A 25,429-nucleotide genomic window follows, 5' to 3' on the forward strand; every position below is an offset into this window, starting at 1 on the left:
ATGCAAGAATCCCGAATTTCATCCAAATCGGACCACCCCCTCCATTTTTGTACCTCCCCAAAAAATCGACTTATTGGCGATTTTTTCCCAAACCTCCTAGTTTCAAATGACGATAACTCAGAAACCACAAATCTTAGATGGTCTATCTCAGACTCAATTTTGAAGGAAATTGGACGTAGAATCCATTTCCGTGATCGAAATTTTGATTAATTTATTTTTTCTACTTGTATTGCGCAATTGAAAACTTTAAATGGCCGTATCTCAAAACACCCCAACTTATTTTTTTTATTTAACCTCACCATCGTGTTCCCCGGCCAATTTTACATAAGAATCACTTATCGACAGAAATGAATATGTTTCGTTCCAGAGATATCGAATTTTAAAGTTTAGTGTTTTCGAGATTATCTACATCAGCTTCATTCGCCGTATCTGTTAGAAGCACACAGGCGGGTCGATCAATAACTGCTACCTGGTCATTTATTGAAATAATATTTCATCATAAATAATATTTACCAAATTGGGCAAAAATTAACTGTATAACACTGTAGGAAACTGAAGTTTAATCGCGAAACATCTGCTCAAAAAAATTAATGAAATGAATTTCTGTGCTAACCCACAGGACAGAGCAATAACGACACACAGTAAAGGGCAGAATTGGATTCCGGCGAAGCGAGCAGGAAAATGCAATTAATCTTGTTAGTTACACTGAACAATAAGTGCACGATACATTATTGAGTAAAAAATATGAATTAAAATGAATAAAATTTGTTGATACGTTGTACTCTAGTGAAGGACGACCACAAGGAGTAGGAAAAGGATTTCTGGAAAGTATAAAATTGAAAAATGTAAGCAAATCACAAAGTTTGATCTGCTTCAAAGCGTCTAATTCCCCAAATTTAGTTGCGATGATTTCGACACCGTCCGAACAACAGTTTTTTTCTTCTTTCATTCTTGGATTCATGGAACACAATACGGCTGCTGTCCTCACGTATAAGGATTTTTTTTAATTAAATGTACCTTGACCAATATCATCTTTCAATCAAATGGAGCTGGCTAACAATATAAAAATTGATTTAATATGATCAATCTTTTTAACCATAAATCAGATTTGCCAAATTATGGTAAAGTGTCAAAAGTAAACTATAATAATGATAATAATAAAAATAAAGCAGGTTTTGGGGTTTTTGCTGAATGGCACTATTTTGCTACCGCCCATGATAAAGGCCCTAGTCATGGCCTCGGAGGTACTTTGAAACGGTTAGCAACACGTAAAAAAACGGTGCATTCAAAATTACCCAATAAATATTCCTTTCACAAAAATAGATTGATCAAGGTAGGTATCAGCCATCTGAATAAATATTTGCGCAATTTTTTTTTTTAAATTTAAATTAAATTATTCATCTCCCAGAACACCAGGTAGCAGTAATTGATCGGCCCGCCTGTGTGCTTCTAGCAGATGAAGCTGATGTAGATAATCTCGAAAACACTAAACTTTAAAATTCGATATCTCTGGAACGAAACATATTCATTTCTGTCGATAAGTGATTCTTATGTAAAATTGGCCGGGGAACACGATGGTGAGGTTAAATAAAAAAAATAAGTTGGGGTGTTTTGAGATACGGCCATTTAAAGTTTTCAATTGCGCAATACAAGTAGAAAAAATAAATTAATCAAAATTTCGATCACGGAAATGGATTCTACGTCCAATTTCCTTCAAAATTGAGTCTGAGATAGACCATCTAAGATTTGTGGTTCCTGAGTTATCGTCATTTGAAACTAGGAGGTTTGGGAAAAAATCGCCAATAAGTCGATTTTTTGGGGAGGTACAAAAATGGAGGGGGTGGTCCGATTTGGATGAAATTCGGGATTCTTGCATGTTTTGATAGTATCAACAGCCCTGCCAAATTTGAGCAGGATCGGAGAGGGTAATTTTCAAATTTGCACTTTTTCGTGCACAGTTGAGATGGAATGACCCATAAACTGTTTCGATTGATTGAAGCAAAAAAATCAAAGCATTCTAAAAAAAAAATATATATTAATGAAAAACTATGAAAATTAAACATGCAGGTCCAAAGAGGTTTTGGGTGACTCACCACACATAACCTTCGGACGCCTAGAAATGAGCAGAAACTTGCAACAGATTCCACAAAAGACCCGGGGGTCGTTAAAGTGGATTGCTTTGCTTTTTAATCCATGACAAAACGGGATTCGCTTAGCCAGTTTCATGAATCAAACTTTCAATGATATGTCATTGTAAATTATAATTTATATGTATGTAGATTTTTTTAAAGCAAATAATTAAACTAAAATTTGTAGTCTTTATGCGTTAACTCATCGAGCAACTCGCACCTTTATCGCCGGAGGCTTTACTGCCTTTTATTGCCAACGTCGCGAGATAATATTTTACATGGAAATATTCCAACTGCTTCCCCCACCAGCGGTTATTGTTGAGAGTTAAATCTCTCGAGATGTTTGTTGTCAGCTTTTAACCAACCCCTTCCTTCGATGCTGAAACGTGGAGAGACCTTCCTAAATCTAGCCTTTGCTGGCTCTTAAGCTCTCTTGTCGCTGCGAATCTAGAGGAGCAATAATTTTTCTTTTATTATGGTAATTATTTTCACTTGATCTCCTTCCTTTCACGCGCCAATGTCCTGCCACCCCTCGTTTCTGGTTGAAATACCTGAAGCCCAGCCAACCAACCGACCAACCGTGGTGTTGGGGATGATGCCAGCAGCAGCAGAGCCTGGGTGACTGTTGTTACGACCCCAAGCCATGGCGCGCTTTGAATGAGGTGATGAAACCGTGGCCCACGAGGGAAAACGGCAAAGATTGGCATTCGCGAGGGGTGGAAGGTAAAAGTGGAATGTTAACAAGATAACAAGCATTGTGTTGGGCGTCATAATTTTCATATTCCCTTTGTAAAAAGCTTGTTAATTAAAATTATTGCATTCTTGATACTCCTAACGAGCGGTGGAAGTCGTGGGTGCTGCTCGCTAGAAGAGATCCACCTTGTGGGCGTCATTCTTGATTAATGTAATTAAAGCGTCACGGAATTCACTAATCGCTGCCGTTGCCGGCACTTGAGCCACTCCTCCCTCCGTGGAGCATTCGAGTGTTAACGATGAAGTTGATTTAATTTTGTGCAATTATCTGTAAACTCATTAAATTGCGAGAATTTTCTCAAAGCAGCTGATGGAATGCTACGAAATACTTTAAATTATGCTGGAACAAGAGATTTGGAATGTACCGCTGACAATATAAACATGTTAATCATGTGCTGTTAACTGGGATGAATTGAAAAAAAAGTAGCCAAAAGTGGTTAATTTACGATAGTGTAGGGAATGAGAGCGGGTACAATCAAATTAAAATGCTGATTGTATTGAAAAGCGTGCAAAAGTATTCAAGTTAGCAGAAATTAAATAGATAGATGTCTAGTAAAAGTCTCAAAGCACAACACGCATTAAATCTGCACACATTTTGTAGGTTAGGATCCGCTCTATCCGAACCACCCCGAAAATGCTGTACTGATTCGCCCCAGGGGAAGGTCAGTCTTATCCTTCTTATCGCCAACATATTAAGCTTTCAAAATATCGTCCTAGATAAAGGTTGAAGGGGGTCTAGAGTTTGTGACAACCAATGTTGAAGGTACAGGAAGTGACAGGGTGTTGAGGTCAAATATCGCGAAAAACTCCAAACAACATCTGCAGACAATATTTTGAAATGCGGTTTGTTTTAAAATTGAACAGGAAGCTTCAAAAATATTTTCAAAATTACCTTTTTATTTTTTTGTATCAGGATATCAGGCTGCAAATATTGTGATTGAACGTTCAGGTAAGTTACTGCTTGGGCCATAAGTCGTTTCGGCAAAGGCAATTCAGGTAATTGATTATTGGACCCTTCAATTTTGGTTGATTGCTGATTCTAATATGAATTTAGATTGTTTACCGAATTCGGTAATTTGTTCAGTTAAAGTTCAGATTACCGAACTATCCGTTAATTGAAGCCGAATACATCAAAATAACTAAATTCTTCGGTAATGTTTAGTTTTGAGCTAACGATCGGAATCGGTAAGGGGCGATCCATAAACTCCGTGGCTACAACAAGGGAGGGGTGGTCTGAATTTAAAAAAAAAATCTGTTTGGCTTATGGATGGCCAATAAAGTATCATCAGAACTTCAAAATCTCTAGCAGAAACCGCCAGTCACTTTTTTCAATAAAACTACAAATTGTTGGTATCACAACTAGACATTTTTCAAGTTGTTCTCAGTAATTATTTCATTTTCATCAAGGTATGATAGATTTGGGATCTCGCTCCAAATGCAAAATTGAATTTTATTGAATTTTCCGCCGATAAATTATAATTTAATATTTAAACTATAAATGCAAATATACAAATTTTAATGATTGCCAAAGAAATTACTAAAATAAAATAATAAAATGTCTGTCTAGTCGGAGAGCCCAAATCATTCTTACCTCGACGAAACTAATGCGATTACTGACATCAACTTCACAATTTCTAAGTTATTTAAATGGCTGGCCTTGTCATTTTATACCGAATTTGGTAAAATTTCTAATAACCAAATTTAAAGTTTTAAAATTCATAAACGGGATTCGGTAAAGTAGCATGGCATGTTATTTCAATTTTTTTGTTACCGACCAGAGTCGAGGGACATAAACTTTAAAAAAATGCAGCGGCCTAACTGATATTCAGGTAAAGCTGAACTTTAAACATATTTTGCCAAACGCAAGATACTACGTTTGAGCATTCAAGTGTTTTTTGTCGGTGTTATAACAAAGGACCACGATTGATTCGAACATCAGCTTTTTGTTGCTGATATTTTGCATATAAATTTACCGTCATCAGGAATGAGTGCGTCATACAAATTTCAACATTTTTGTATGACCCAACCCCTGATGCCGGTTATTATAAATTTGTTCTCTGATATTCCACAACATATGACTTTGGGAGCTTATTCAGGAAAGTTGTGACATTTTTAAATAATCGTATATCAATATTTTATCATCGATTAATCTTAACTTAAGGCTGACATTAATTCCCACTTTAAAAAGTTGATATCTCTTCAAAACGTAAATGAAATTCTCTACAAAAGCCATCGTCATAAATTCAATTACGGTGACGTGTCTATATATGGGATAATCGCCTGCCTGCCTTTCATTCCGAACATAATTAAATTGAGAGCAAAGTTTCCCATTGATAAGGAGCACTTTTCACCCGGAAACGATGAATGATGATGTGCGAAAATTATTGAATGAAGAAATGCAAAAGAAGTTTCAAGTGGCAAAAGCACGTAAAGTGATGGGAAAAGAAAGGGCATATCGAGTGAGCATATAACATTTCCAAGTGTGCGCGAGAGTGAGACGAGTATAATGGTGATAATGATAACGATAATGATGATGACATCAAGTTTCTTTAGAGTAGTGAGCAAAATGAACCGAGATTGGAAATGGAGAGTGGTGCCATTGATTCAAACGGAGGGAAATTTCTTGCGATTTTCACTACGGTGAGTTTTATGGCGCTCACAAACCAATTACGTAATTAAATGCCAGAGTGAGCTCAAAAGTTTTTGGGGAACTTCATCCTCGAGAAGAGAAGTGTCTCGTGTATAAAAGATATTTTAATTATTTTATGTGACCCAAAAGGCAGCTCAGATTACGGCCCCACCCATAAGGGCCCAACATTACGGGCGTGTGTGTGTGTGTGTGTGGCAGACGGGGCAAAATATAGAGAAACTTTTCGATCCTCGTGTGTTGTACCTACCACCATAAAACTCACCTTTTTCCCACGTGGCGCCAAAGAGGAAGTTCGTGTGTGTGTGCGCCAGAGTAGAGGCCCACAGCAAGAGAGAGAGACAGAAGAAAAGCTTTTTATTTAGTGTTTAGTTAAGAATTCATTTTGATAAAGTTGTGATTTATGTTTCAAATTTTACTTCTTTGTTTCACGTGGCAAAAAACATACACACCCGCCGATTATGGTGCTTTGCTGTAGTTTCTTTTGGGTGTTTCGGAGCGCAGAATTTTAAAAGTGCCAAGAGGTTAGTAAATAAAATTCAGCACACCCTCAGGTGCGAGTAAATTAATAAAACATTTAGGGGATACTTTTCACCTTTTAGTTTTTTTTTAGTTTGCAAACGAAAAAAAAACCTATGGGGAAAGAACATATCTAGTAGAGTGTAACAAAAATTACATTTTGGCGGGCATTTAAGGGTGGGCATACTAAGCCCAAATCCAAAATATGAGCTTGATTGGACGTAACAGGAGCTGGCGCTTTGTATTTGAATTTTAAGTGGGATTCAACCCATAAAAAAGATTTTTTCGAAATAGTCACTTTTTGAGGCATTTTGGCCACTGAAGCGTTTATTTTCAACATCATTGGCGATTTTCGATTAAATTCCAATCTTTGAAGGTCTGTACCGAGCTCCAGGGTGCTCCAAATTTCAATGTTATATATACCAAAAGATGTGCAAGGATCTGGCCTACATGCCAATGATGTTGAAAATTAACGCTTCAATGACCAAAATACCTCAAAAAGTGACATTTTCGAAAAAATCTTTTATACGGGTGAATCCCACTTCAAATTCAAATACAAAGCGCCGCTGCAGCTCCTGTTACTTCCAATCAAGCTCATATTTTGGATTAGGGCTTAGCATGCCCACCGGAACAAACCCTTGAATGCCCGCCAAAAAGTCATTTTTGTTACGTCCTAATATCTAGAGTTTATGGTTTATGGTAGCAGGCTTGGCCGAATGGTTACGCTGTCCGCTTTGTAAGCGGATGATCATGGGTTCGATTCCCATTTGCTTAAACCATCCATCGGATGGGAAAGTAAAACGTCGGTCCCGACATTGTTGTTGTTAGGTGTGGGAGTCGTCTCCCTGCTACAAAAACAAACAACACACCAAACCAAGTGGTGGAACTGGTGGAATCGCTAGCGGCGGTTGGACTCGCAATCCAAAGGTCGTCAGTTCGAACCCTGGGGTTGGAAGGTTCCTTGGAGTATAAAGAGGTTTGGATGCTCTCCCCATTCAAGCCTTTGGACTCCTAGGTTCGAGCAGAAACTTGCAAAAGAGACCACAAAAGACCTGGTGGTCGTTAATGTGGGTGGTTTGAGTTTAATGATATGGTTTATGGATGACCTCTACTTAATCTTTACGGTGTTACTGAAAGTCTCATATTGCACATAATAGTCATTTTTGTTACATTCTAGTATGCATGCTTTATATTATAAAAAGTAAATGGATGTTTTCGGATTATAGTAAGAACAAACAATGATTTATTTTATTACAAAACTTGTCTGACTTTATTTGTATAACATTATCTTCTCGAAGTTTGCCTGTCGCATTTATCCTTTTCTTCAATATTCACTATATTTTGATTTGCTAATCTGGTTTTTTTTCTCTCTATTTTGCATCTGACGAGATTATGATCAAGTAAATATTTTAATTATATTTTTTTTTCTTTAGTTTTTTCTTCTTTATTTAGCATGGATTTTTATTCCTGTGTGTGTTAATTCTACTGCACCTACGACTCAATCCGTGGATTAAATCACCTCAGAAAATGTATCATAAGCAACGCGAGCAGTACAGTCAAGTCCATCCGGGCGGTAAAGTGTCGCCCAACGGAGGCGTCCGACTTTGTGTCGTTATCGACAAACGCTTCCTTTTCCCGTTGATCCTCAAGATTGGCGGAGTTTTCCCTGTAGCGGTCTCGATCTGGAAAGGGAAATTGTAAATTGTAAATGGAAAAGAATATGTATGAGGAGAAAGCCTCATAATTAGGTTAATAAATCAAACAGCAAAGCTTCATTTACCTTTATCTTTGGATAGATCCATATTTCGCAGCTCACCGCTGTCACTCATGTGGATTTTGTTAGACGATGACGAGTATTCATCAAATGGCCGATAGATTTTGTTTTTGTCTGCAGAAGGAAAAAAGTGAAGTTTCATTTAGGTAAAATTGTTTGTCCAAGGTTTTGTTGGGGAATTAGCTTTGGGTATTATTTTTATGGTTTGACATTTGCCGTGTCGAAAAAGTGAGGATTTTGCACTTTCTTGTGCTCTCTGAGAAGTGTCCACGTGGTTTGTGGATGGTCCCTTTAGCGAAAACGGGAATAATTGATGATATCTATCCGTGTACTTGAAATACTTACGGTTCTTACGGTACGGAGTTTCCGTTGTGATTGGCAACGTGGTTGTTGTTGGAGGAGTAGTGGGAGTTGTGGTGGTCGACGGAATGTCTGAAAGAATGGTTCAACGAAAGAAGACAAAAAATCAATGATTACGACCAACAAATTAGACGCCAACGAGAGGCTCGTTGGTAACACATTCACAAGTCATTCATGCAAATTAAGTGCACTTTTTTGAGTGTCTTGCGAACCTTCGTGGTGAACGGACACTAGAGCTGCGGTATTTTTTACTACCTAAGCTCAGAGTTATTTCAAAACAAAATTCACAGTCTTTTTAAAGACTACCTGAGTTATTTTCCAAAATTCTAAACAGTCTTTTCAAGACTAACCCCGCCTGAAATTTTGTTGTATTTTACAAACGAAGCCATCTTTTTAAGAGAACTTTGCTTGCAAAATGCGTCAAAACAAAGGTAAACGCAAATCTTCTGAAGATTTGGTCGTTACGTCGGTGAAGCGTTTGAACGCTAAACCGGCTAACGGAAACAGAAAAAGAAAACAGCCTCTTCTGAGATCTGATTCTGATTCTGAATGTGAGGTCAATCCTCCAATTCCATTGACAAACAGTTTCGATGTTTTATCCGAAACTGATGACAAGGAACCTTCTCCTCGTACTGAGCCTTCTGCCGTCGAGAAACGAGTAAAGGCACCGCCAATTGTAGTGACTTCCGTCTCCGATTTGGCCAGCTTTCGAACGCAACTGAAGAATTGCAAGGAAACTTGCAATTTGAAGGTTTCGTTCCAGCTTGGTCGAAGAGGAGAATGTCGCTTGTTGACGGAATCTTTACAAGATCACCAAACTTTTGTTGGTTATTTGAAAAACCACAAACACAATTTCTACACGTATGAGACCAAGAATGCTCGTCCATTCAAGGCGGTCTTGAAAGGTCTCTCCAACGACTTGTCGGTGGATGAGATCAAAAACGAACTTAAGGTGTTGCTTGGCTTTGCCCCATCCCAAGTAATACCGATGAAGAAAAAATCAAACGGGAATATTTCTCGCTTTGGTTTGACTTCACAATTTTATCTGATTCATTTCAACAGAAATGAAATCAACAATTTGAAACTTTTGGACAAAGTTCAGTTTTTGTTCCATGTACGGGTAAAGTGGGAGCATTTTAAGAAACATGGCGGTAATGGCCAGAATCTGACCCTGTGCCGGCGTTGCCAGGCATTCGGTCACGGTACTGATCATTGCGCCATGGTTCCAAAATGCATGGTTTGCGGGGATTCTTCTCACGACAAGGACAATTGTCCCGTGAAAGAAGTCACCCAATTTAAATGTGCAAATTGTGGTGGAAATCACAAATCAAATTTCTGGGATTGCCCCATCAGAAAAAAGGTTTTGGATTCTCGTGCTAAGCATCAGCCGAAATCCAAACCGAAATTTTCTCAAAGTCAGGTTGTACCTGCATCTTTAAATCAAACGTTCGTGCTGTCTCACTCGAACAATTCTAGAAATACCCCTACCGTGGAAAAGTTAGGTAACAACAATGGCATTTCTTATGCTAACGTCGTTTCGGGTTCATCCACGAATTTTAAATCCTCTACCAATCTTTCTGAAATTGGGCAGGTACCTCAAATCTCATTTGAAAATTTTTCTGCTGGCAACGCTATGGGATCTTCTGATCTCGGCGATGTTACGTTTGAAAAAATGACTTTTTTGCAAAACTCACTGTTTGGTTTGATTCAAACAATGAGTAATGCTACATCCATGATGGAAGCAATCCAGATTGGATTAAAATTTGCGAATGATGTTGTTCTTACCCTGAAGTTTAATCATGGATCTAAGTAATTCCATCAATATTATGAATTTTAATGCTCGCTCTTTAAAAGCGAAAGAAAATGAATTTTTCAACTTTTTACGAGTTCATAACGTGCATGTTGCTGTTATAACCGAAACATTTTTAAAAACTGGCACTTATTTGAAAAGTGATCCAGATTATAAAGTTATAACTAATAACCGAATGAATCGAAATGGCGGTGGAGTTGCAATAGTTATCCACCGTAGTATGACTTATAGCACGTTACGTGACTTTAAGTTAAAAGTTATTGAAAGTTTGGGCATTGAACTTGAAACTTCTTTTGGGAAAATTATGATTGCAGCTGCATATTTGCCATTCCAATGCACTGGGGAAAATAAAAATTATTTCAAAGGGGATTTGAATAAACTTACTCGGCATAGATCTCGATTTTTGATCATCGGTGATTTTAATGCCAAACACCAATCTTGGAATAATTCAAAAGTAAATTCCAATGGTAAAATTCTATTCAGAGATTGCACTTCTGGTCTTTATTCGGTTTTATACCCGAATGGGCCAACTTGCTTTTCTTCTGTTAGAAATCCATCAACAATTGATTTGGTGTTGACAAATCAAAGTCAGTATTGTGGTCCTTTAGTGACTCATGCTGATTTTGATTCTGATCATCTTCCAGTAACTTTTTCACTTTCTCATGAAGCAGTTACCAGACCCAATAGTTCTGTGTTTAATTACCACAAAGCTAATTGGGACAGGTATCAGCATAATATTGAGAATAATTTAAATCATGATTTTGTTTTAGAAACCAAAGCTGATATTGATTCAGCCTTGGAATCTTTAACTAATGCAATTTTGGATGCTAGGAATATTGCTATTCCTAAAGTCCAAGTCAAATTTGATTCTCCCATTATTGATGACGATCTTCAGCTTCTGATTCGTCTGAAAAATGTTCGCCGAAGACAGTATCAACGTTCTCGTGATCCTGCACTGAAGCGAATTCAAAAAGATTTGCAAAAGGTTATTGACCACAGATTCACTCTCCTGCGAAATGAAAAGTTCGCAAGAGATGTCGAACAAATTAAACCTTATTCCAAACCTTTTTGGAAACTTTCAAAGGTTCTTAAGAAACCTCAAAAACCCATCCCTTCTTTAAAAGATGGTGATAATATTCTATTAACTAATGGGGAAAAAGCTCAAAAACTTGCTCAGCAGTTTGAGAGTGCTCATAATTTCAACTTGAATGTTTTGAGTCCTATTGAAAATCAAATTTCAATAGAATTTCAGAATATTGTTGAACAAGAATTTTCATCAGATGAAGTTTTTAATACGGATCTGAATGAAATAAAATCTATTATCAAAAAATTTAAAAATATGAAAGCCCCTGGTGAGGATGGCATTTTTTACATTTTAATTAAAAAATTACCAGAAGCAACTTTAAGTTGCTTGGTCAAAATTTTCAACAAATGTTTTGATTTGGCATATTTTCCCAGTAGTTGGAAAAATGCCAAAGTAATTCCGATTTTGAAACCGGATAAAAATCCTGCTGAAGCCTCAAGCTATCGGCCCATTAGTTTGCTTTCATCTATTAGTAAATTATTAGAAAGAATAATTCTTAATAGAATGATGACGCACATTAATGAAAATTCAATTTTCGCTGATGAGCAGTTTGGATTTCGCCTTGGGCATTCAACTACTCATCAGTTGTTGAGAGTTTCAAATTTAATTCGAAGCAACAAATCTGAGGGCTATTCTACTGGCGCTGCTCTTCTAGACATAGAAAAAGCATTTGACAGTGTTTGGCATAAAGGTTTGATTGCGAAATTGAAAAGGTTTAATTTTCCGATTTATATCGTGAAAATTATTCAAAATTATTTGACGGATCGTACTCTGCAGGTATGTTATCAGAATAGCAAATCTGATCAACTACCTGTACGTGCTGGCGTCCCTCAAGGAAGCATTTTGGGTCCAATTTTATACAATATTTTTACTTCTGACTTGCCTGATTTGCCCCCAGGATGTCAGAAATCACTTTTTGCTGATGACACAAGCATCTCCGCCAAAGGCAGAAGCCTTCGTGTCATCACAAGAAGATTACAAAAAAGCTTGGATATTTTCAATTCTTATTTGAAAGAATGGAAAATTACTCCAAATGCTGCAAAAACTCAACTTATTATTTTCCCTCACAAACCAAGGGCTGATTTTCTTAAACCAAAAAGTCATCACATTATAAAGATGAATGAGGTAAATTTAAAGTGGGAGGATCAAGTGAAATATCTTGGACTTGGTTTTGACAAAAACCTTACTTACAAGGATCACATTGAAAGTATCCAGGTTAAATGTAACAAATATATTAAATGTTTGTATCCACTTATAAACAGGAATTCTAGACTTTGTCTCAAGAATAAACTGTTAATTTATAAACAAATTTTCAGACCTGCCATGCTTTATGCTGTGCCGATCTGGACAAGCTGTTGCTTAACCAGGAAGAAAAAACTTCAGAGGATTCAGAACAAAATTCTGAAAATGATTCTGAAACTTCCTCCCTGGTTCAGCACCAGTGAACTTCATCAATTAGCCGAAGTTGACACTTTGGATGTTATGTCCAATAAGATAATTGATGCATTTCGACAAAAATCATTGCAGTCTTCAGCTGCATTGATCCGCTCTTTATATAGTTTATAAGTTAGTTTTAAGGTATCCCTTTTCCCTTTTGTACATGTAGGACCTCCTACATTTGAAATCACTGAATAGCGAAAGCTACAATATTTCATGAATAAATGAAAGTTGCTAGTATTTAAAATTGAGGTGAAAAGTCATCGTTTGTGATTGGACACTCAATAATATTTTAACTGAATGAATGTACATGGAAAAGAAATTTGAATAAATATAAATAAAAAAAAAAAAAAAGTGCACTTTGACTCCAAAGTGTGACACTCAACTGTATACAACAATCGGTCTGAGAGTAATTCCATTCATAATTCGAATTTATTCGTCCTCTCTGATGGATACCCGAGAAGAATGGAAATTGCAGGGACAAAACGCTTCCAACTTTCTGTCCGCCTGACAGCTGAAGCTGTGTGAATATGAATCCGTTTGCCACTGTGGGATATAATTCACATTTAGAAGTTCATTCCATTGTTTGCGTCACTTAAAATTCATAACCACCTTCGCACAAGCCACATTTTCAAGGGAGAAGGGACATGCTTCGAATAAGCCAGGAATAACAGATTCACAACATTAAACGAACTGTGTTTACAGGACGAGCACTATTATACTTTACAAATCAAGTTTCATTCCAGGGAGGTATAAATATGAATGGAACAAGCTCCGGCAGCCAGTACAAGCAAAGCTCTAGGAAATAGAGTCATACAAACTAGAATCTGCCATTTGGCTGTGTGTTTGGGTCCCTTTTCGGAGTGCCGAGAGAAACACTTCCTTCCGGATGCCTTGTTCTGGGGTTTGCAGCAGTAGCAATGGCACAACAAAGGTCCACCAGGATCGTTCCTCCTGATGCTCGGTTGCTCTTTCCTAGCATCTCACGCATAACTGAGATTCGGAGCATATTTCGAATACATTGTGGTGCAGCATCAGCAGCAAACCAAACCCCGAGCATGCCGCAAAGCATGGCAAGAGAAAATTATTTTCCACTCCAAGGGGGGTCCACCGCTAGGTGGTGGTGGTGCGTCAGGTTCAACTGTGAACCCTTGCTATGGGCCCCTCGAAGCCGATTACCAAACGAGGAGAATAAATTGCCCCAGTTGGGCGGTGGGATATGTGTATGATTTTATTTGTTATTAAACAATTTCGAAAGCACAGCTAGCAGTCCTCACAATCGAGCCCCGGTACGGACGACAAAAGTCATGTGTCCTGGGGCGACGATTCGTACCGGGCAAAGATTTGTTCATTAATTCGAGCTTGTACCACAAAAGGAGTAGCTGGTTACAATTGCAACTTGTTTTGCTAGTTTCGATTGAATTTGAGCTGAAATCCATGCAAAGTCTCAAAAAGGCTCCAACAGTTCCTTTTTTCGACTCAAAGTTGATTTACCATGCGTCTCCATGTAGGCTACATTTTTCATTTATCTCATAAATATGCATGGTGCATTATTTTTTTTTATAAATGATAAACAATAGTTAAAGTCCAGACTCGATTATCCGAAAGCCTCGGAAATATTCCACTTCGGATATGGTCCCTAAACTACGCTAATTTTGAATTTCTTTAGATCCAAGATGGCGGACAAAATTGCGGTGATGAAATAGAAATGCTTGTTTTGTGTGAAATGTGTGTTTATTAGTTTATTCAAATAGCATTGTTGCTCGGAATGTAAGTCAGCGGTTAGATTTGCCGTTTGAGTTTCAAATCGAAATGATCCAAGCTTATTTGTCGTAATTCAAGAGCCTCTTCCCATAGTATTGCAGCTCAGACTAAGGCTCTAAGCACCTACATTGTGCCACGTTCGTTTAAAGTTATACAAGTTTCAATGTAAAATTTGCATCTTCAGCTGGATTTACACACACTAACGTTATCACACATACAATTGGCATGCAAACACACAAACACATACTAAATGGAAAGCGTCAGCCCCCGATACTTACGATACACTTTGATTGATCCGTCGGTCTCGCCGAGGGAGTTCTTGACCACACATTTGTAGGTGCCAAAGTCACCGATGTCGACCTCATTGATTGTGAGCTTCATCACCACCTTGTAGTTGCTGGCTTCGTGCGTCGACGGTTCAAAGCGTTTGCCTGGGTGGAGATGAGAAGAGGAGAACAAACACAGCCCCAGTGAGTGGCAGTTTACTGGTTGGGGGGCTACTGACTTCTACACTGGATTCTGTTGTGAGTGTGTGTGTGTTTGGTTTGAGATGATGTTTGCAGTTTTGCGTGGCACAGTTTGCACAGTAATATTTCTGCTCGATTTCACTGAGGTGACATTACACGATACGACAGGACGCGACAGGCATCGGTCGTTGACGGTCTCGTCGAGGTCGTTAGAATGTTTCAAATGTTGTTGCTGTGTTTACACTGTGGAATAACGCTGTAACTTCGGGGGGCTTGAACCTTGTTTCATTTGATGTGACATGATGTGTGCCACATGGCGAAGCAATGGCAAAGTTCTGATTTGCCAGTTTGATTTTGTAATTTTGGTTTTAATTAAACTGAATGGGTGAAAAGCCCGTTAGTTTCGGTGTGAATCAACTTTTAAAATCTTTATCACTATTTGATACTCGGTAACTTCCAAAAAAATCAAATTATTCGCTCTACAGCATTGCCTTGGCGTTCTCGATTGCGAGATTCCTACTCGAAAATAACTGTCCGAAGGCTAAGATTGTTGAGGCAATTGCAAACCTCTTTTTACACCTTAGCTTCCATCCACCCCGGGATTCGAACTGACGACCTTTGGATTGTGAGTCCAACTGCATACCAGTGACTCCACCGAGGCAGGACCCAGGGAGATGACTCCTACACCTGGACTGAGCTATCGACCTAACCATTTAGGTTATACCGGGGCCAACATTTACTTCCCCATCCGACGGAAGGCGTGGTCAGACAAATATCGTCTCGAAAAATGCCACCGGGACCGTCTGGGATCGAACCCAAGCCGACTGGGTGAGATGCAACCACACTTACCCCTACACTACGGTTCCCGGCGACTCGATAACTTATAAAACTCAAATAAAGCAAAACTATAATAATGCAAAAAAGCTAAAATCGACGCTTTCGTGCTATCTTGTCGCACGTCGGTTTTTGAAGTTCCGGAAAAACACGTTTTAATTTTGAACATCAATAAACAAAAAATGGAGCAAGAAAAATGGTGTTACGCGCCGAAGCGCTTAACGTCACCTGCATTCGACTGTCAAACTGACTTGAGCGCTGGACCAAAAGTCATCCGAATTGGTTAAGAAGCAGAAGTGAAATTGATATGTGCTGCTTCACAGCGATATTATCTTTAAAATTTACTAATTACCTTAATTTTCTGTTCTCAGAATGGTAATTGGTTCAGTGCAACCACTTGGGGTTAAATCTAGTGAATTTTGCACTTTTTTCCTCAATTAGCTTTATGTGAAATTACATAACCTAAAACCCGTTGAACCATGAGAGATGATCATGAGTTCAGCCAAACCAAGCTCGATTTGCCGATTGGCCACCGAATGCATTAGGGAGCAAAAACGTAAGTTCGTTTTTCCATTTAGAAGGCTATTTTGGGTCTCGTGGCGCAGGGGTAGCGGCTTCGGCTGCCGATCCCGATGATGCTATGAGACGCGGGTTCGATTCCCGCCTTATCCACTGAGCTTCTATCGGATGGTGAAGTAAAACGTCGGTCCCGGTTTCGCTGGAGCAGAAATCCCACGTTAGAGGAAGGCCATGCCCCGGGGGGCGTAGTGCCAATAGTTTCGTTTTTTCGTTGCTATTTTTTAAACAATATATGTTTTTTACCGCTGAAGGAATTTATTAATCTACCAAATATACCGACTAAGACATGCAAACAGCTTTGTTTTATTTTCGCCGGACTGTGATTAATAAATCGGATGAATCCTCCCGTTGGCCACCGCCAACAAATGCAAACACGTTTTGTTTGGTTGACCATTCCAAGACACACGACGAACTACGGTCACTAAAACCTTCTTGGCACCTGATGTAGAAAGTTCAATCAATATTTTGATAAATAAATTTAAAAAAAAATCTGTGAATCATCCCTAAGTTTGGTTGAACGTGTGTCAAATGCGTTCTGACCTGAAATCCCTTTTCAGGGTGCGTCAAGGTAGCACATCAAGATTGAAACTTCTTTTATATGAAGAGTGACAACAATGCATTTTTCGGTTTTTATTGAATATCGCAGAATTGAAATCAAATTTTGTGAAGTTTAAAAGGTGAGGTGGCGTTCTTAACTCAATTTGGCTCAAGATGCACGTGGGACAAGATAGCGCGACAACGACGAAATTTAAATGTGTCATTCCACCTCAATTGTGCACAAAAAATGCAAAATTGATATCAGCATTAAAAATTAGGATTGTCCACGCTTTGGGTGTTTCAAAAAATATAACTGTAGGGGAATATTTTCAGCAATATTTTTCCATTTCTAGAAAGTTATTGGGCTTGCCAACCTAAGCAATTTCGTCCAATACCGTCAGTGGGGGTGACTATGGGTCAAAAAACGATACGCCACTCGTAATTTCTTAGTAACAAAAACAATTTAAATAAAATCAAAAATCTTTTAACTTAGAATTATTCTTAGATCGTTTAAAAACATTTTCCCAAAATATGGTGGAATTTGATGAACTCTACCTTAAATGCCAATCGTTTGAAAATGGACCCAATCTCACCCCTTAGAGGGGGTGACATTTGGTCGAATGAAAATAAAATTAAGCTCAAATACTACAAAATGGTAAAAATAAGTCATTCAACAGTGTTTCTTGTTCGAGGGAATCGTATTGACATGCAGTAATGTTTGATGTAGAGATTTTCAAACATTTAAGTACTTTTCGAGCAATTCCAGCAAAAATATTAAAAAGTTGATTTCTCGAGATGAAATTTTTGGCCAAAAACGTACCTCATCTTTAGCTGCCAAAACACGGAAAAAATCAATTCTCGAAATCGTGAATTAAATTCACGAATGCGAGAACCACGAAGGAATATATGCACGTTTATGGTGCAAATGCACCATACTCATGAATAAATTCCTTCGTGGTTCTCACATTCGTGAACTTGATTCACGATTACGAGAATTGATTTTTTTTTCTGTGAATGACAGGATTTGTTGTATGAACGAATTTTTTTCAGCTAAGTCATTTTAAGATGTCCCCTACACAACCATTTTAACAGAATTCAATTTCATTGAGAAAAACCTGAGAAATTTTCAAATCCGTAAAAAATCACTTTGACCCAATCTCACCCAATGACCCAATGTCATCCCCACTGACGGTACATCACAACTTTATCTCGAAGTCAAAGACTTTTACGACTAATTTCAGGAAAAGCATCTTACACCCAAAATACGCTCCACTAAAATTCATGGAGAGCTCAATGCTAAATTCGAAATAATAATGCTACCAACTAACACCAACAATGAGTTCATTCGGTAATTGAAACAGTAAATCTCCAACAAGGGTCGTACACAGACTTCCAACCACCAAGCTGTGGTGGCCGAGGTGGCTAAGTCATTGAGTTAGTCTGTCAAAGGTCTCTGGATCGATTCGACAGCAGTTTTTGTTTTCACGGATGAACTTTACTTTACTTTACTGAGTACTTTACTTTACTTTACTTTACTTTACTTTACTTTACTTTACTTTACTTTACTTTACTTTACTTTACTTTACTGAGTCGTGTGGTGTTCGTCGGGGGGATCGGTAAGTGACGACGCGCGCGAGAATCCGCGAGAAAGTGGTGGAGATTTCTGGATTTCATTGAAAAAGGGATTCACGTCGTCGTGTGTATATTCACTTTCATTTAGTTTTGGAAGCCCTTCCCATAGCATCGTTGCTCGGATGGCACGACGGCGGTAGAAGTGAAAAATCGCGATTGAGGAATTGATAAGTCGTTCTCATAGCGTCGTAGCTCGGAAGGCAACGATTATGTTTCCCTGATCTATTTAAAATTGCACGTCGCCGAATAAATCGATAAATACAATAACATTTAATTTTGAAAGTCCTTCCCATAGCATCGTTGCTCGGATGGCACGCCGGCGGTAAGATGTGAAAAGTCCTTCTTATAGCGTCGTAGCTCGGAAGGCAACGATTATGTTTCACTTTCTGGTCATATCATCTACCAAGATGAATCCTGACCTTCCCTTTCCTTCCCCTACTAACACAATTCCCCCACTTCCCGTGATGCTTGAAGGAGATGCTGTGGATTTAACGGTCTCATGCGGTGTCAACAGGTATAGAGCGACAAACTCTGTGTCTGATGAGTCTGCAACTTCAACTATCGGACTAACATTCCTACCTTTGTTGAACTGCATCTCCTTGGGGGGGGCGCGCGTATTGACTTGAAGCAGAGATCTTCAGGGGTTATACAGTGAGGATGATTAGCTCCCACTAATCATCGGTTGGTTCATTGTGTAACTTCAGCTGATCCGTCAATAACGGAGTAGCAGCTCATTGGCAGGCAACCATGCTCATGCTCATGCTGCTCACGGATGAACTTTACTTTGGATAGAACTCGAGTGCATAATTCTCTCGGTTATCTCGAGTAGAGCACCTAGGGTTTGTTAGAGGACGGACAACTCAAATCAAAAGTTCCAATCGAAGCACGAGAACTGTCAAACGTAGGTACTTAAAACGATTTGTTTTAATCCGTTGCATGTCACAAGGCCGCATAACTCGGCTTTATCATGTTCTGAGAACTTATTGAAGGAATTTTCCTATTACCTAGTGTCAAAGGTTAACAGGTTTCCTGTTGTGTATTTATCAAAGTTTTCTTTCCGGAAAATCACTGACGTCGTCACTTGGTCTCAAGATCCACGATTCACCTACGAGTGCCAGCCAGTGATGGGAGGAAAAGATAATGTCAATCCGTCCGGTGAAAGTAGTGGTTCGCTTTGCCGATAGGAAGTACAGATAAAGTACCCCATTGTTCTCCCTGTCCGGTTGTCGTCCCGTCGTAATATGTCAAAAACCCTGGCTGCCCGAAAGCAGAGACAGCCTCATTTTTGTGTGTCAACAAGCCACTTGCCTTTGTTCTGGTTGAAGGAAGCATTATAATGAATCCTTCGTAATTTGCCCTCGTTATAACCCTGTCACTGGGAGATTGAATGGAGCTGAAGCTTGAAGGTCCTTTTTTCCAAGCTAAGAAACTGCCAAAAGAAAAAAAAATAACACGAAAAACATTGAGTGAAAATATTCTCCTTCCAGTGAATGCACGCGCTCCTTTTCCTTCTGGATTTCTTTACTTTGATTGAATAACAAGATGATGATTTTGTCACAATTTTTCTCGTTATCAGATTTTCGCCATGCTTATTATTTTCATCCGTTTGATTTTGTTTCGTTACGCTTAGTCGCCAATTTGCTATTTTGCCCTTCTCGTCCCCCATCACCATCACCTCTCGAGCCCCAGCCAACCAACGCGTAACGCAAGGACGGATATGCGTGGCTGTTGCCGGTGCTTGTCGTCACAAATGTGGGAAGGAAGGAAATTTTTTGCGTTCCGTAGATGCCTTCATCTAAACGCCTCCTGCCTTGTTGGAGCCAATGTGATGGAAACCGTACGCCGAAGGGGTTTGAAACCAAGATGATTATCAGTTTTGAGTCCATTTATAAATTTTACCACAAAAAGTTATACAATTATTATGGTTAGTTTATAACTTTCATTATAACTAGGCTTAGTGGCTAAAATATCGTGAAAATTAAACAGGACTCAGAAAAAATCTGAAATGTTCTTTGAATGCGACTAAATGATGAGCATGAGCATGAGAGATCACCCATGGTTGCCCCTCCGTTGCTGAACAGAACCGTAATATCCTTTCAGCACTACTGATCATAGACTTCGACTATCAAGTGGTGTTTCCCTTATCAACAGCATGTATGAATGCGCTGAAAAGATAAAACACCATGATTGCTAAAGCTAGATCAGTTGCGAATAGGTAACAGTCATTGGCCACCAACGGCGCCCGCCATGTCAGTTTGTAGATCTCGATTTTAAGGGACGGGAATTTTAGTTAGCGCAAGTTGCTACTAGGGCAGCTGATTTACTCTGTGCTTACACACCACAAGCGCCAGGAACCTGAATATTTGTTAGTAGGATAGGGTGTTTGGTCAGGATTCATCATAGAAGATGATGATGCGACCCAAAATCATAGAGTTTGTTGAAAGGTATTATGTTTTATTCTCAAGGCAAGCAATCGGATGCTGCAGATGAGACATTTCCCGTTTATTGGCAGTTAACTTTTAATTGAAATGGTTTAATCTTAGACAGCCGGCTGTGGAAAGATAGAATCAAAATTATTTGTAAATAAATGATGAAGGATTTAACAGTCTGACTTTTCAATTGAGATGTTTTTACGAGTTTTACATGATTCATGTTTAGTGCGATTAACGAAGCGAACGACGAGTTACGATGTTTATCGAGCTGAAATGGTATGATAAGGTTTTGTTGTTATTGCACACCGAAAAAACACCGCGAAAAAACCCTGCGACCCGACCGAAAGGCATCGCAAATCAGACTGGCTCAATTGTCATCGATGACAACCAGAGCCAGCCGCACCTTTACATACATACACGCACGCGAAAAAAAAAAACGAAAAACACACCGACGACGAACGCGAAAAAAACACGACCCGACGGAAAGGCATCGCAAATCAAACTGAGGAAATGGAGAGAAAGAAAATAACATAAAAAATAAAACCTAATCACATAAAACCTACTCACATAAAACCAATCACCCCATGCACACAAATAGCAACACAAAAGAGACGAAAATTATCACGAAAAAACAGGACTGCGCGTCCCCAGAAGCACTGCACTTTTGATAGCGTTATTCAATTATTATGCCCAATCACCCCATGCACACAAAGAGCGACACAAATGTTCTTTGAATGCGGCTTAATGATAAAAAAAATATTTAATCTTGAATTAACCAAATTAATTATGTCTACACCCAAAGTTAAAGAACGAGAGGATAGTCCTTACGAAAAGAAACGTGAGGAAAGTGCTATTTTGCGAGAGTATACACAGCTAGTCCTCTCGCGTGTTCATTTGTTCATTGAAACAGATCATCTTATTGAGTGCCCAGCAAAAAATCGCATGCAAAAGCTTGCACATCACCTTCGTCAAAAAAAAACACTTAATATTACACACTGCATGTACATTTTTAGCAAACACAAAAAAAAGTTGCAACCTACGGGATTCAAACCCGGCACCAACAGTTAGGACTGGCGCTTTAGCTCACTCGGCCATCAGACTGAAGAAAAGCTGTAAGGATAAACGCATATACGAGCTTGACATTTCGGTCAAGTAGGTTTCCCATACTGATGGGCTACATATTTCAGGGTGTAATATTAGACAGAATTTCATAAAATAATGCAATATTTATTTTACACCCAGGCCTTTTACACGCAACTGGATTGCTAAATTTTTAGCTGTGTGGCTTATATGGACAAATGACCGCCACTTAGTCACCGAACCATGGTGGCTCATACGGCAAAGGCACGGTTCAATATGCCAAAGGTCTTGGGTTCGAGTCTCGGTACCGGTATTTTTTTTTTTTTTGATAGATGAACTTTTTTTGAAGATGAACCCATGAGTAAAGAACTCTCGGTAGTTTCGAGATTTATTCTCTCAGTCCGCACACAGTACCATTTTACTACCGAATCGTGCTCTTTATTCTCTCGTATACCGATGTCCAGTTCTGGGTGTATAAAATTTTAAATAAAATAACATTTAAATTGGTATTACTACGAATGAAAATATTGCTAAATTCAGTTAGTTTCCGAAGAATAATTGAAAATCTGTTAATTAAAATATCAAGAAAAAAGCAATCTATTTTCTCTATATTTTTCTTTGCTCTGATGGAATTTATTTTGCCGAACAATTTTATTCTGCTCCTCCGGTGATACCATTGACCGGAGGAAAAGGAAAGACAACTTTTATCACAGAATGTTATTTTTACATGAATGTTTGTTTTGAATTGATTTCTAAAAATAAAACAATACAGTTTTTTTATTTGGGCAATTAAAAAAATCACAAAACACTTATTCAGTCAACATGTTTTGATTGAATTACATAAAATTTATAAAAAAAATTCCGAGAATATTTTTTCTTATTTGGCTGATTTTTGTTAACATCATTTAAGTATTCGCAGCATTCACTTCTTAGTAAATGTTGAATCAATTTCATGTTGATGTATGTTTATCTAACAATTCTTCAAATGGTTCATATCACGATTTTCAATTGAAAACTAAACAGGAAAAAAACATGTTAATATTACATCTGGGAAGGGGTACATCTTTTATGTCAGAAAAATTGTGTAATTTTACCTCTGAAAATGTGTAGTTTTACCACTAGAAAGGTGTAGTGTCACTTTTTCAGTCTAAATTGAGTTAAAATTACATCATAAAAGAGGTAATATTCAACCTTCCAAAATTACAGCTTCCAAATTTACACATTTTTTACTGTGTAATAATATTTACTTAAAAAGTCGTTTTGAATGAAATAATTATTATGTTGTTATTTTAAAGAATTGATTTAAGAAAATTGATCAATTTCACGGGTGTTCGGACGAGATTGAAACCGGTTCTTGAAGCAGACTCAAATTGTTGTTGGTGCAGCTCAAAACTACGAAAGAATTCATTTATTAGGTTTAAGTTTAGAATAATCATTTTCTCCACTCACATTAATGGTTTATCTCCTATTCCGTTCAATCCGAACAAGTTTGAACTCTTTTAAACTCTCCTTTTCCCAGCCTAAATAAAAGCTAATTAGCATAAATTGAACAGGATTATAGTAGCGAGTACTTACAAGTACAAAGTCAAAAAAATAGTTTAAGAAATTCAGCTGGATAATTAAAGTTTTAAGCAAAGTCTTCTCGAGCACGTCTTTACAAAGCAGCAAGTAGATTTTTTGTGTTTTCTTCTTTTCGTCGAGCCAGTAGTCGTCGCGCGGCCGCAGGAACTCGCCAAACGCAGCTCATCAGTTTTCGGCAGGGCTGCTGCTACAGTCTGGCGCGCCTAATCCGGACTGCGGTGCTAACAAACCTCCCGCCCGTAACTCTGGTCCAGGCTCGGTTCCTCGGTCAGATTTACCGCCAAGCTCCAGCACCGCAAGCTTACTCACCGGACGCCGCAACACGCTCTTGTTGGTCCTCACCATCGCCTGGCGTATTCTTCCATCTCGTCCATGTATCAGCTGCTCGATGATTCCTCGTGTCCAGCTGCGCCGGTTACTCGCGTCCGTGATGAACACCAAGTCCCCGACGGCGATCGGTTGGCATTCCCCATACCACTTGGTTCGCTTGTTGATCGTTGGAATGTACTCTTTCACCCAGCGCTGCCACAGCAAATCACCCAGCTGCTGCGATCTCTTGTACTGGTCCCTCAGCGCTTGTGCAGGATCGACAGGAACGGATTCCAGCTTGCGTTCTTCCGAAGGAAATCCCCGAAGGAAATGGTTCGGAGTTAGGGCCTCGGCATCGGCGGACGCTTGGGGCAAGTACGTCAACGGGCGACAATTAATCATTTCCTCCGATTCCGCCAGAACGGTCAGCAGAACTTCGTCGGTCAAGCGCCTACCGTCATCGAGTGCCTTCATCGCCGCCTTGGCCGACCGCACAAGGCGCTCCCAACTCCCACCCATGTGGGGAGCCGAGGGCGGATTAAAGTGCCACTGCGTCCTGGCATCCGTGAACGCCTCCGCGCAGTCGATGTCAATCTGCCGTCCCTGCAGGCCTAGTTCTTTGCTAACCGCTTGAAAATTAGTCCCGTTGTCCGAGAAAAACTCCAGCGGAACCCCACGGCGGCACATGAAACGACGGATGGCCATGATGCAAGACTGGCTGGTCAGGCTGTGGGCCACCTCCATGTGGACAGCCCTGGTAGTGAGGCACGTCAGGAGAGCCACCCACCGCTTTTCAGTTCGCCGTCCGACGCTGACGTTGATGGGGCCGAAATAATCGATTCCGACAAAACTGAACGGCCGTCTATTCGGCACAAGTCGCTGGTCGGGTAGCGGCGCCATCCTCGGGACCTTTGGTTCGCTTTTGTAGACCTCGCACCAGGTGCACTGTTCGGTAACTTGCAGCGCGGCCGTACGCACGTTCTGAATGTAGAATCGCTGACGGATCTCGTTGACCACTGTTTCGCGGTTCGCGTGACCGTACTTCCGGTGGTAGAACATCAGCAGCTTTTTGGTGACGTCATGGTTCTTTGGGAGAATGATGGGGAACCTCAGCTCGAACGGCAGGAACTCGGCGTGGGCGGACCTTCCCTCCATCCGGATTACGCCGTATTCGTCCAACATCGGAGAAAGCTTGAACAGAGGACTGCAGCGTTCCAGACGATGCCAGCTTTCGGGCGGCAGATCCCGGTTCTTGAGCAGCGTCTTGACCTCGTCGGGGAAGGCCTCGTGTTGTGCTGCTCTCCACAGGAAGTTTTCTGCTTGCCAGAATTCTTCCCTCTCGAGTGGCGTCACCGTTGCCGCGATCGTTTTGTTTACTTTTTTCAGCAAACTCGGTGTTGACGGCAGCGTTGCGATCGGCTGGCCCAGCTGTTTTTTGCGGCAATTCGAAACAAAACGTTGGCAGCACGCTATTGTTCGAATCAAAACATTCCAGGACGAGAAACGAGTTGTGTCAACAACAGGCTCGATCAGCGTAATCTCGTGGAACAGGTGGACGGCTCGGAGCTCTTCAGTTGGGTTGATTTCTACCGGTTCTTCCTGAGGCCAGTACGTTTCTGGGCGAAACATCAGATCTGGGCCGCAGACGAACTCGCCCTTGGGGTCCAACGGCTGGCTGGTCTTCCACTTGGTCAGTATGTC

General features: G+C 39.6%; 1 protein-coding gene across 1 annotated transcript in view; it reads right to left on the reverse strand.

Annotated features, from left to right (window-relative positions):
• Nucleotides 1–7,296: 7,296 nt before the first annotated feature.
• Nucleotides 7,297–25,429, reverse strand: part of LOC120422191 (lachesin-like) — a 70,228-nt gene continuing 52,095 nt past the window's right edge. Inside the window, exons 8-11 of the mRNA XM_039585572.2 lie at nucleotides 14,556–14,708; nucleotides 8,168–8,254; nucleotides 7,829–7,936; nucleotides 7,297–7,730 (exon numbers count right to left, since the gene is read on the reverse strand). Of these exons, the coding sequence (XP_039441506.1) occupies nucleotides 7,564–7,730; nucleotides 7,829–7,936; nucleotides 8,168–8,254; nucleotides 14,556–14,708 (515 nt within the window). The 3' untranslated portion in view covers nucleotides 7,297–7,563. The remainder of the gene's footprint in view (nucleotides 7,731–7,828; nucleotides 7,937–8,167; nucleotides 8,255–14,555; nucleotides 14,709–25,429) is intronic.

This window comes from Culex pipiens, chromosome 2, assembly GCF_016801865.2.
Source record: "Culex pipiens pallens isolate TS chromosome 2, TS_CPP_V2, whole genome shotgun sequence".
Classification (NCBI taxonomy): Eukaryota; Metazoa; Arthropoda; class Insecta; order Diptera; family Culicidae; genus Culex; species Culex pipiens.